General features: G+C 46.3%; 1 protein-coding gene across 1 annotated transcript in view; it reads right to left on the reverse strand.

Moving 5' to 3' along the window:
• The window catches only part of LOC139536245 (plexin-A1-like), a 416,804-nt gene that overhangs the window by 101,476 nt on the left and 301,325 nt on the right, over positions 1–14,003 (reverse strand). Inside the window, exon 12 of the mRNA XM_071336602.1 lies at positions 10,806–10,996. Coding sequence (XP_071192703.1) covers positions 10,806–10,996 — 191 coding nt within the window. The remainder of the gene's footprint in view (positions 1–10,805; positions 10,997–14,003) is intronic.

The raw sequence follows: 14,003 nt of genomic DNA on the forward strand, positions 1-14,003 counted from the left end.
ACATGGGTGGTGTGGTCAGTACTGTAACCTGGGTGGTGTGTTCAGTACTGTAACCTGGGTGGTGTGGTCAGTGCTGTAACCTGGGTGGTGTGGTCAGTACTGTAACCTGGGTGGTGTAGGCAGTACTGTAGCCTGGGTGGTGTAGTCAGTACTGTAACATGGGTGGTGTAGGCAGTACTGTAGCCTGGGTGGTGTAGGCAGTACTGTAACCTGGGTGATGTAGTCAGTACTGTAACCCGGGTGGTGTAGGCAGTACTGTAACCTGGGTGGTGTAGTCAGTACTGTAACCTGGGTGATGTAGGCAGTACTGTAACTTGGGTGGTGTAGGCAGTACTGTAACCTGGGTGGTGTAGGCAGTAATGTAACCTGGGTGGTGTAGTCAGTACTGTAACATGGGTGGTGTAGGCAGTACTGCAACCTGGGTGGTGTAGTCAGTGCTGTAACCTGGGTGGTTGAGTCAGTGCTGTAACCTGGGTGGTGTGGTCAGTACTGTAACCTGGGTGGTGTAGTCAGTGCTGTAACCTGGGTGGTGTAGGCAGTGCTGTAACCTGGGTGGTGTAGGCAGTATTGTAACCTGGGTGGTGTGGTCAGTGATGTAACATGGGTGGTGTGGTCAGTGCTGTAACCTGGGTGGTGTGGTCAGTGCTGTAACCTGGGTGGTGTGGTCAGTGCTGTAACCTGGGTGGTGTGGTCAGTACTGTAACCTGGGTGGTGTGGGCAATGCTGTAACCTGGGTGGTGTGGTCAGTGCTATAACCTGGGTGGTGTGGTCAGTACTGTAACCTGGGTGGTGTGGTCAGTGCTGTAACATGGGTGGTGTGGTCAGTACTGTAACATGGGTGGTGTAGTCAGTGCTGTAACCTGGGTGGTGTGGTCAGTACTGTAACCTGGGTGGTGTGGTCAGTGCTGTAACATGGGTGGTGTGGTCAGTACTGTAACCTGGGTGGTGTGTTCAGTACTGTAACCTGGGTGGTTGAGTCAGTGCTGTAACCTGGGTGGTGTGGTCAGTACTGTAACCTGGGTGGTGTAGGCAGTACTGTAGCCTGGGTGGTGTAGTCAGTACTGTAACATGGGTGGTGTAGGCAGTACTGTAGCCTGGGTGGTGTAGGCAGTACTGTAACATGGGTGATGTAGTCAGTACTGTAACCCGGGTGGTGTAGGCAGTACTGTAACCTGGGTGGTGTAGTCAGTACTGTAACCTGGGTGATGTAGGCAGTACTGTAACTTGGGTGGTGTAGGCAGTACTGTAACCTGGGTGGTGTAGGCAGTAATGTAACCTGGGTGGTGTAGTCAGTACTGTAACATGGGTGGTGTAGGCAGTACTGTAACCTGGGTGGTGTAGTCAGTGCTGTAACCTGGGTGGTTGAGTCAGTGCTGTAACCTGGGTGGTGTGGTCAGTACTGTAACCTGGGTGGTGTAGTCAGTGCTGTAACCTGGGTGGTGTAGGCAGTGCTGTAACCTGGGTGGTGTAGGCAGTACTGTAACCTGGGTGGTGTAGGCAGTACTGTAACCTGGGTGGTGTAGTCAGTGATGTAACATGGGTGGTGTGGTCAGTGCTGTAACATGGGTGGTGTAGGCAGTGCTGTAACCTGGGTGGTGTAGTCAGTACTGTAACATGGGTGGTGTAGGCAGTGCTGTAACCTGGGTGGTGTAGTCAGTGCTGTAACCTGGGTGGTGTAGTCAGTGCTGTAACCTGGGTGGTGTAGTCAGTACTGTAACATGGGTGGTGTAGGCAGTACTGTAACCTGGGTGGTGTGGTCAGTACTGTAACCTGGGTGGTGTGGGCAATGCTGTAACCTGGGTGGTGTGGTCAGTGCTATAACCTGGGTGGTGTGGTCAGTACTGTAACCTGGGTGGTGTGGTCAGTGCTGTAACATGGGTGGTGTGGTCAGTACTGTAACATGGGTGGTGTAGTCAGTGCTGTAACCTGGGTGGTGTGGTCAGTACTGTAACCTGGGTGGTGTGGTCAGTGCTGTAACATGGGTGGTGTGGTCAGTACTGTAACCTGGGTGGTGTAGGCAGTACTGTAACTTGGGTGGTGTAGGCAGTACTGTAACCTGGGTGGTGTAGGCAGTACTGTAACCTGGGTGGTGTAGTCAGTACTGTAACATGGGTGGTGTAGGCAGTACTGTAACCTGGGTGGTGTAGTCAGTGCTGTAACCTGGGTGGTTGAGTCAGTGCTGTAACCTGGGTGGTGTGGTCAGTACTGTAACCTGGGTGGTGTAGTCAGTGCTGTAACCTGGGTGGTGTAGGCAGTGCTGTAACCTGGGTGGTGTAGGCAGTACTGTAACCTGGGTGGTGTAGTCAGTGATGTAACATGGGTGGTGTGGTCAGTGCTGTAACATGGGTGGTGTAGGCAGTGCTGTAACCTGGGTGGTGTAGTCAGTACTGTAACATGGGTGGTGTAGTCAGTACTGTAACATGGGTGGTGTAGGCAGTACTGTAACATTGGTGGTGTGGTCAGTGATGTAACATGGGTGGTGTGGTCAGTGTTGTAACCTGGGTGATGTGGTCAGTGCTGTAACCTGGGTGGTGTAGTCAGTACTGTAACCTGGGTGGTGTAGTCAGTACTGTAACATGGGTGGTGTAGTCAGTACTGTAACATGGGTGGTGTAGGCAGTACTGTAACCTGGGTGATGTGGTCAGTGTTGTAACCTGGGTGATGTGGTCAGTGCTGTAACCTGGGTGGTGTAGTCAGTACTGTAACCTGGGTGATGTGGTCAGTGCTGTAACATGGGTGATGTGGTCAGTACTGTAACATGGGTGGTGTAGGCAGTACTGTAACCTGGGTGATGTGGTCAGTGTTGTAACCTGGGTGATGTGGTCAGTGCTGTAACATGGGTGGTGTAGGCAGTACTGTAACATGGGTGGTGTGGTGCATCGCTGTAGCTAGGTCGATGCACTATGGAAGGACTATTTTTCTTCCCAGTATCAGCAGAGAGAGAAAGAGAGAGAGAGAGAGAGAAAGAGAGAGAGAGAGACTGTGACTGACCCAAACTTAAGGAAAGCTTTGACTATGTACAGACTCAGTGAGCATAGCCTTGCTATTGAGAAAGGCCGCCGTAGGCAGACATGGCTCTCAAGAGAAGACAGGCTATGTGCACACTGCCCACAAAATGAGGTGGAAACTGAGCTGCACTTCCTAACCTCCTGCCCAATGTATGACCATATTAGAGAGACATATTTCCCTCAGATTACACAGATCCACAAAGAATTTGAAAACAAATCCAATTTTGATAAACTCCCATATCTACTCGGAGAAATTCCACAGTGTGCCATCACAGCAGCAAGATTTGTGACCTGTTGCCACAAGAAAAGGGCAACCAGTGAAGAACAAACACCATTGTAAATACAACCCATATTTATGCTTATTTATTTTAACTTGTGTGCTTTAACCATTTGTACATTGTTACAACACTGTGTATATAGTAATATAACATGGGTGGTGTAATCAGTACTGTTATATGTTTGGTGTAAACTGTACTGTAACCTGTGTAATGTGGTTACTGTTGTAATTTGGGTGATGTGTTTAGTGCTGTCACTTGGGTGGTGTAGTCAATACTCTAACCTCACTTGCTTTGGTCAGTGTTATACACATGTTTCCCATGGCCAATAAAGCCCCTTGAATGGTGTAGATTGAATTGTAACTTGAGAGATGAGAGTCAGAGATGTAGACCTGAGAGATGAGAGTCAGAGCAGTAGCATGAGAGAGAGTAGAGCAGTACTGTAGCAGAGAGAGAGAGTAGAGCAGTACTGTAGAGATGAGAGGTGAGATGCATCGCAGTAGAAAGAGACGATGCACTATGGAGAGAGACGAGTAGCAGCAGAGAGAGAGAGAGAGAGAGAGAGAGAGAGAGAGAGAGAGAGAGAGAGAGAGAGAGAGAGAGAGAGAGAGAGCATTTCTATTTCCAGAAATAGACAATTTTGCAGCTTATCAATACATAGGGGAGGGCAAGGAAATCAATAGCCTTTTACAACGACCAGTTCCAACAGAGAAAGAACACAGACACACGGGTTGGGGTCCATCCCAATTTGACTCATGAAGTGGAGAATTTAAATTGAATTCAATTAGAATTTCAACAACCTTTAAGTTATGGATTGGAATTAGACTGTTTGGATTGGAATTCAATATTTGCACATTTCCCAGTTAATGGAATGTATGCTTTAAGTACAAAAAAATGACTTCAGGATGTGTTGAATCATTTGAACTTGTGATATGATCAGCCTGAGGGAATTGAAATCCAAAGTGGAAATGTTGGTGATAATAATGGTAATATAATTCTTGGAATTTCCCTAACATTTGAATTGAGAGGAATTTAATCATCTTTGATTTCAAAGACTGACCTGGAAATTGAATTCAATGGAATTTACAGGGAGAGGAATTTACAGGGTGTCCTGTGTGAATTTAAGTATGCTCTCTCTAATTCTCTCTTTATTTTCTCTCTTTCTCTCTCTCGGAAGACCTGAGCCCTAGGACCATGCCTCAGGACTAACTGGCCTGATGACTCCTTGCTGTCCCCAGTCCACCTGGCCGTGCTGCTTCTCCAGTTTCAACTGTTCTGCCTGCGGCTATGGAACCCTGACCTGTTCACCGGACGTGCTACCTGTCCCAGACCTGCTGTTTTCAATTCTCTAGTGACAGCAGGAACGGTAGAGATACTCTGAATGATCGGCTATGAAAGGCCATCTGACATTTACTCCTGAGGTGCTGACCTGTTGCACCCTCGACAATCACTATGATTATTATTTTTGACCCTGCTGGTCATCTTTTAACATTTCAACATCTTGGCCATGTTCTGTTATAATCTCCAACCGGCACAGCCAGAAGAAGACTAGCCTGATTTCTCTCTAGGTTTCTTCCTAGGTTCTGGCCTTTCTAGGGAGTTTTTCCTAGCCACTGTGCTTCTACACCTGCATTGCTTGCTGTTTGGGGTTTTAGGCTGGGTTTCTGTACAGCACTTTGATATATCAGTTGATGTAAGAAGGGCTTTATAAATACATTTGATTTGAGGGAATTGAATTAGAATTGCATTTGTGGGATTAACCACAACCCTGACACACACAAAGGGTCTGTCCGTCTGTCTGTCTGTCCGTCCGTTCGTCTGTCTGTGTGTCTATCTGTCTGTCTGTGTGTGTGTTGTTATTGTGGGGATAAGTCATAAGGGAGTCAGCTGTTTTTGTTTGTGAATGCAAGATTAGTTAATCTAGTGAATGATGTCGGATACAAACCCTAAAAAATGTACAGAGTGAAAACACACACATGTAAACACACACACACACAGAAAGAGCGAGAGAGACAGAGAAAGACAGAGTGAGAGAGACAGAGAGAGCCACAGCAGGCATAGTGGGTTTATTACCCATAATTAAGATGCAATGTCTGTTTAGTGTGCCCCACTCCGTACGAGAGAGAGCATGACTAATTAAATATTACAGGATTACGGTGTCCATATTAGGACAGCGTTGTGTCACTTGGACAGGCTAACAATGCTGCTCAATATTGCACAATGTCAAACTGGGCAAGTTTGCAGGGAGAAATAGAATGAAATGCCTCTCAATTCCAGTCGTCCCAATGAAATGAACGGTTAATCCGGAAGGTAATAAAGGGCCACACAGCGGCTAGTGCACTTAGCGTAGAACTAGCATTATTACAGGCTAACAATGTAGTACCCTACCGCTCAGTACTGTAATGTATCCAAGTGAACAGAGTTTACAGGGAGAAATAGCATGAAATGCCTCTCAATCTCCATGCCTTGAATCCCTGTCACTCTGTGACTTCTAGGAAGACCTTCTAGGTTACCTAATTTGGCACTTACTATAGACAGTTTTGAATTTAAACTCTTGAGATGGGAAAACATGGTTTTATTATTTTTAAGTTGAACAAGTGCTCTCTATGAAAGGATGTTGAGATGTGAAATGTTCCACTACCAACAAGGAACAACCCAGACTGAGAGTTTCAAGGAAAGATGAGAGGTTTTCAGTTTGTAATTTGTCCACTGTCCAATGTTCCCGTAATGTTAATGTCAGAGGAAAATAATATGGCAATGTTGTAGCAACGTCGAGGCAACATTGTGATCGTATTAGGTGGATGCTCATTTGTTTTTTCCCTTGTGTCTCACTGTTAAGACACGGCCATTCCTCCATCTCTCTTTTCACTTGCTTTCTTGCTTTCCAAACCCTCTTTTCTCCCACCTCTATATTTTAAGCTCTTATACTGTATGTCTGCTTTTTCACCGTGTTCTGTTTGTGCCACCAACATCTTGCCCTCAGGCCAAGCTTTAGCCCCACTCCTTAGATCCCCCCCCCCCCACACACAGACACATATACTTCCCTCCACCCCACACACACACACACACACACACACACACACACACACACACACACACACACACACACACACACACACACACACACACACACACACACACACACACACACACACACACACACACACACACACACACACTTCCCTCCAACCCACACACACACATACACACTTCCCTCCAACCCACACACACCACCCAATTGCCTTTGTGCGCTTGTTTCAAAGAGATAAGTGCAGCATGAGCGAGTGAGGGAGCATTAGCTAGCGGATCTATCTGTGTGCCAGTGCCCCAATTATTCCAATATCTCCATTAAGCATTCAGAAACTGAGGAGGCTTGTGTCAAACAGGAAATTAAGTGAAATGCAAAGGAGACGTGATCCTTCACCCCCCGCAGTGAACTAGCTCACACATTTCAGTAAGGAGGTAGTAGAAAACTGAAATGAAAAAGTGGATATAAATGTAATTTATGAAAAACTGTATATTCGCCATCTCAGTGTGACAATTAGAAAGAGGGAGAAAAGGATTAGAAAGGGAGGGAGAGAGAGAGAGAAAGAGAGATGGAGAAAAAAAAACAGGTAACTGCCAAAATAAAGGAAACACTTGAGTAGACTGAACAGAAATAGAAACACAACATGTAAAGTGTTGACCCCATGTTCCATAAGCTGAAATACAAGATGACATTTCTGGTCTACTGACCTCAAACTTGAACATTGTTTAAATTTTGTGCAACTTCCAGTGTGTGTTACTGTGAACACTGAGGCTGTAACCGCTTTAAGTTACAGTTTCAGACAGTGGTCAACTAGGCTCTGTGGCTAGTTGATCATCATGTAAACCTACCAGAGTGGCCCACCATCATAAACAATGGAGGAAATTGATCTCATAACATTTTACCATGGAAATTGCTGTTCTATCATTCAGCCTACAATAGCAGCCAATGTGTGGTGTTCAATGTAGGCCTACATTTCATGAGATAAAAAAAAAACATGCAGGGTTTAACATTAACCTGTTTATCCACTTGTCCTTCAGACAAGGAGGTGACTGAAAATGTTGTGTTGTTTGATGCAAGAAACCACTTTATAAAAAAAAGATGCATTGCTATTCCCATACCATTATTACAGAGAATTAGACAAATTATGCTATCCTCTGCCAATTGGCTACTTAGCTTATTCAAGTCTGCCTCAAAATACAACTCTGCCCCTTTAAGACAAAAAAAACTAACAATTTACCTGACTGCCTGTGACGAACTGCCCTTGCTGTCTCTGCCTGGCCAGCTCCCCTCTCTGGGATTCTCTGCCTCTGACCCTATTATGGGGGCTGAGTCACTGGCTTACTAGCGCTCTTCCATGTCGTCCCTAGGAGGGGTGTGTCACTTGAGTGGGTTGAGTCACAGACGTGATCTTCCTGTCAGGTTTTGCGCCCCCTTTGGCTTGTGAGGTGGAGGAGATCTTTGTGGGCTATACTCAGTCTTGTCTAAGGGTAGTACGTGGGTGGTCTGTATCTCTCTAGTGGTGTGGAGGCTGTGCTTTGGCAAAGTGGGTGGGGTTATATCCTGCCTTGTGGCCCTCTCCGGGGGTATCGTCGGATGGGGCCATAGTGTCCCCCGACCCACCAGTCTCAGTCTCCTGTATCTATGCTGCAATAGTCTATGTGCCAGGGGGGCTAGGGTCAGTCTGTTACATCTGGTGTAATTCTCCTGTCTTATCTGGTGTCCTGTGTGAATTTAAGTATGCCCCCTCTAATTCTCTCTCCCTCTCTCCTTCCCCTCCCAGAGGACCTGAGCCCTATGACGATGCCTTAGGACTACCTGGCCTGATGACTCCTGATGACTCCCAGTCCACCTGGTCATGCTGCTGCTCCAGTTTCAACTGTTCTGCCTGCGACTAGGGAACCCTGACCTGTTCACTGGATGTGCAAGCTTGTCCCGGACCTGCTGTTTTCGACTCACTCTCTCTCTCTCAAACTCTACCACACCTGCTGTCTCTACCACACCTGCTGTCTCAGGAGTAAACTGACATTTACTCCTGAGGTACTGACCTGTTGCACCCTCTATAACCACTGTGATTATTATTTGACCCTGCTGGTCATCTATGAACATTTGAACATCTTGAAGAACAATCTGGCCTTAAATGGCAATTTACTCTTATAATCTCCATCCGGCAAAGCCAGAAGTGGTCTGGCCACCCCTCAGAGCCTGGTTCCTCTCTAGATTTTTTCCTAGGTTCCTTGCATTTCTAGGGAGTTTATCCTAGCCACTGTGCTTCTACATCAGCATTGCTTGCTGTTTGGGGTTTTAGACTGGGTTTCTGTATAGCACTTTGTGACATCTGCTGATGTAAAAAGGGCTTTATAAGTACATTTGATTGACTTGTCTTTCAAAGATGTCTAGAAATGTACACGTTTTGTGCTCTTGTAGGAAGCAATCACTCCCCCATTGCGGACTACAAATGATCTACAACTGGGCTAATAACTCACTAACTAGCAAAGGATATGAACAAATATACAACGTGTGGGTCTAATCCTGAATGCTGAATGCTGGTTTAAAGCGCATTCCAGCCGGTGTCTATTCTACCACTGGCTAAATCTATGACGTTAAAATGCCTATTTTCTCTGTTTCAACTGACTGGACAATCCACTGTCTCATCAGCCCAACCAGGCAAGTTATACACTTGAACTCCACTATAAAAGCATCTAGACATTCTCACATTTATTTAGACTAACATTTAGTTGTTTTCAACAGCGGAGATTTGTATTAACCTTGCTGTCTGTCTCTCCGACATTTGCAACATTATTTTAATACTCAAATTCGATCTCCAGCTGTCCCATAGTAATGAACGAGTCAGGACGAGACAGGCAGGCAGACAGCGTTTCTCAGCCATTCGAAATCATGAATCAGCTGGCATACTTTTTATGGATATATACAAAAAAATAGCAATTGAAAAAAGGTAAAACGAAACGAAGTGCAGCTACTATAGTTTGCAGTCTTTCCATCTTCAATTTGAAGTTATTGTGTTAGCTGTGGTGTTGGCTAGCTCCTCTGAACAACAGTGTAATAAATGTTACAACAAAACAGCTTAAACAAATGCAAACGGAGCTACTTTGCTGTTATTCTGGCTGCACTATTTGATGTGACTGTAAGTTACTGTAAGTTAGCTGGCGAACTAGCAAGGGATAAGAACGTTGCCAGCCAGTATGGCAATGGAACATTTTGAACGAACCAATGGAACGAATGACCAGCCGGCTTGGGGAGCAACCCTAGATTTGTGTCGGGACTATAACTTGTGGAAGGATGACATTTTTTTACATTTTTATTTCACCTTTATTTAACTAGGCAAGTAAGTTAAGAGCAAATTCTTATTTACAATGATGGACTACACCGGCCACACCAGGATGACACTGGGCCAATTGTGCACCGCGCTATGGGACTCCCAATCACGGCCGGTTGTGATACAGCCTGGATTTGAACCAGGGTGTCTGTAGTGACGCCTCTAGCACTGAGATGCAGTGACTTAGACCGCTGCGCCACTCGGGAACTAAATCAAAATAAAGTTGTTTACAAAAATATGTCAATCATTATTTGAAGATGTTGATAACCTTTTGTATTAAAGTGATAATGCCCGAAAAGCCAGTGTTTGGAGGATATATTGGCAGAGATGAAGTCCAGGGCCTAACACCCATGCCAATGTATTCTCCAAACACTGGCTTCTCAGACATTATCACTTAAATGTGTACACTTGGCTACATGCAACTCTCGCTTTGATCTCAAAACAAGCGCATCTACTCATGACCGCTCATGCTGTAAAAACTGTCCAGTTCAAAGTGAAGGGCACAGATCCATATATGGCAATGTTCTATTTGCATAGAGTATAGGCCTACTGCAGCTGTGATTGGTTATGAGTACAAACGAGTCATGCGTGTTAATGCAATATAATCCTACTCCCAATGCGTTCTGCCTACAACAAAATATCTTGCATAGTTTGTTTTGTTTCGGTATGTTGCATTGAAAGTGGCTCATACTGCATTGATTCGATCACAATTCCAACAGTAAAAGGGAAATGTTGAAAATATTAATTAACTAACGGGGAAAACTCTAGAAAGTTGAGTGAAGTTCAATCTCGTGCTTCTCTGAGCGGGCTGATATTTATTCTGTGCGGCAGACCCGGGGGAGCTGCACACGGGAACATTGCCCACAATGATAGTAAAACAAAAACACACGCACACAGCTTCCCTTCATTAGTCATCTCAGTGATGTCCCTCCCGTAGACTGCCTCCTCTGTCCTTCCCATCTGTGAGACAATACAGTCTCTGTTGTGTCTAGCTCTCTCCATGTCCTCTACCGCCCTACTGTCCCAGTCTCATCCACATGACTCCAATACCTCATCTAAATTCACTTTGAAACTTCACTCCAATAGAAAACTTAACTACCTCACATCAGCTTACTACAGAAATTCCTCCTCTAGTATCACCCTTCCCATCCCGTCCGTACCTTGGTGATCTTGGGGTGGGCACAGCGGCTGTTGCCGGTGGTGGCATGCATCCAGCTACTCTCCAGCGGGACACACTCCTGTCTCAGAGAACACTTCTTCTCCTGGACACACCAGCCACACTCAAACCTGGGGTCAGCCTTCAGACACATGCCACAGCTGTCCCTCAAAGCAGGGCACTTGTACAGGTGGGCTGGAGGGAGGGAGGAGGGGGAGAAAAAGGGAAGAGGGATGGAGAGAGGAGTGGGGGGGGTTGGAGAGGGAGAATGGGAGAGAGTTTTTTGTTAACATGCTGAAAGCGTGAAATGACACATCCAACCCTATTCACACACAAGTCATAAGAGATAAACATAAGCCTATTTAGACTTGAAAAGTACACTGCTCAAAAAAATAAAGGGAACACTAAAATAACACATCCTAGATCTGAATGAATGAAATATTCTTATTAAATACTTTTTTCTTTACATAGTTGAATGTGCTGACAACAAAATCACACAAAAATGATCAATGGAAATCAAATTTATCAACCCATGGAGGTCTGCATTTGGAGTCACACTCAAAATTAAAGTGGAAAACCACACTACAGGCTGATCCAACTTTGATGTAATGTCCTTAAAACAAGTCAAAATGAGGCTCAGTAGTGTGTGTGGCCTCCACATGCCTGTATGACCTCCCTACAACGCCTGGGCATGCTCCTGATGAGGTGACGGATGGTCTCCTGAGGGATCTCCTCCCAGACCTGGACTAAAGCATCCGCCAACTCCTGGACAGTCTGTGGTGCAACGTGGCGTTGGTGGATGGAGCGAGACATGATGTCCCAGATGTGCTCAATTGGATTCAGGTCTGGGGAACGGGCGGGCCAGTCCATAGCATCAATGCCTTCCTCTTGCAGGAACTGCTGACACACTCCAGCCACATGAGGTCTAGCATTGTCTTGCATTAGGAGGAACCCAGGGCCAACCGCACCAGCATATGGTCTCACAAGGGGTCTGAGGATCTCATCTCGGTACCTAATGGCAGTCAGGCTACCTCTGGCGAGCACATGGAGGGCTGTGCGGCCCCCCAAAGAAATGCCACCCCACACCATGACTGACCCACCGCCAAACCGGTCATGCTGGAGGATGTTACAGGCAGTAGAACGTTCTCCACGGCGTCTCCAGACTCTGTCACGTCTGTCACACAGTGTGAACCTGCTTTCATCTGTGAAGAGCACAGGGCGCCAGTGGCGAATTTGCCAATCTTGGTGTTCTCTGGCAAATGCCAAACGTCCTGCACAGTGTTGGGCTGTAAGCACAACCCCCACCTGTGGACGTCGGGCCCTCATACCACCCTCATGGAGTCTGTTTCTGACCGTTTGAGCAGACACATGCACATTTGTGGCCTTGCTGGAGGTCATTTTGCAGGGCTCTGGCAGTGCTCCTCCTGCTCCTCCTTGCACAAAGGCGGAGGTAGCGGTCCTGCTGCTGGGTTGTTGCCCTCCTACGGCCTCCTCCACGTCTCCTGATGTACTGGCCTGTCTCCTGGTAGCGCCTCCATGCTCTGGACCCTACGCTGACAGACACAGCAAACCTTCTTGCCACAGCTCGCATTGATGTGCCATCCTGGATGAGCTGCACTACCTGAACCACTTGTGTGGGTTGTAGACTCCGTCTCATGCTACCACTAGAGTGAAAGCACCGCCAGCATTCAAAAGTGACCAAAACATCAGCCAGGAAGCATAGGAACTGAGAAGTGGTCTGTGGTCACCACCTGCAGAACCACTCCTTTATTGGGGGTGTCTTGCTAATTGCCTATAATTTCCACCTGTTGTCTATTCCATTTGCACAACAGCATGTGACATTTATTGTCAATCAGTGTTGCTTCCTAAGTGGACAGTTTGATTTCACAGAAGTGTGATTGACTTGGAGTTACATTGTGTTGTTTAAGTGTTCCCTTTATTTTTTTGAGCAGTGTATATACACTGAGTGTAAAAACATTAGGAACACCTGCTCTTTTTATGACAGACTGACCAGGTGAATCCAGGTGAAAGCTATGATCCCTTATTGATGTCACTTGTTAAATTCACTTCAATCAGTGTAAATGAAGGGGAGGAGACAGGCTAAAGAAGGATTTTTAAGCCTTTATTTATTCAACTTGGCAAGTCAGTTAAGAACAAATTCTTATTTACAATGACGGCCTACTCCGGCCAAACCCTAACCGGGACGATGCTGTGCCAGTTGTGCGCCGCCCTATGGTACTCTCAATCATGGCCGGTTGTGATATAGCCTGGAATCGAACCAGGGTCTGTAGTGACGCCTCTAGCACTGAGATGCAGTGCCTTAGACCGATGTGCCACTCGGAAGCCCCCAAAGCCTTGGGACAATTGAGACATGGAATGTGTATCTGTGCAAATGAGGGAGAACTGTCATGACAAAATATTTAAGTGCCTTTAAATAGGGCATGGTAGTTGGGGGCCATGCACACCGGTTTTGGTGTGTCAAGAACTGCAATACAGCTGGGTTTTTCACGCTCAACAGTTTCTCGTGTGTATAAAGAAAGGTCTACCAACCAAAGGACATCCAGCCAACTTGACAACTGTGGGAAGCAATGATCTGAGGCCTTTCTGAGGGAAAAAGGCGGTGCACCTCAATACTAGGAAGGTGTTCCTTTATGTTTTGTACACTCAGTGTACACTATATATACAAAAGCTATTTCAGCTATTTCAGCCACACCCGTTGCTGACAGGTGCATAAAATCGAGCACGCATCCATGCAATCTCCATAGACAAAAATGGGCAGTAGAATGGCCTTACTGAAGAGCTCAGTGACTTTCAATGTTGCATCGTCATAGGATGCCACCTTTCAAACAAGTCAGTTCATCAAAGTGCTGTTATTGTGAAGTGGAAATGTCTAGGAGCAACAACGGTTCAGCCGCGAAGTGGTAGGACATACAAACTCACAGAATGGGACCACCGAGTGCTGAAGCAGGTAGCACATAAAAATCGTCTGACCCCGTTTGCAACACTCACTACCGAGTTCCAAACGGCCTTTGGAAGCAACGTCAGCACAATAACTGTTCGTCGGGAGCTTCTTGAAATGGGTTTCCATGACCGAGCAGCTACACACAAGCCTAAGATTACCAAGCGTCAACTGGATGCCAAGCGTCAACTGCAGTTGGGTAAAGTTCGCTGCAATTGTACTCTGGAGCAGTGGAAACATGTT

The sequence above is a fragment of the Salvelinus alpinus genome, chromosome 12 (genome assembly GCF_045679555.1).
Source record: "Salvelinus alpinus chromosome 12, SLU_Salpinus.1, whole genome shotgun sequence".
NCBI classification, from domain to species: Eukaryota; Metazoa; Chordata; class Actinopteri; order Salmoniformes; family Salmonidae; genus Salvelinus; species Salvelinus alpinus.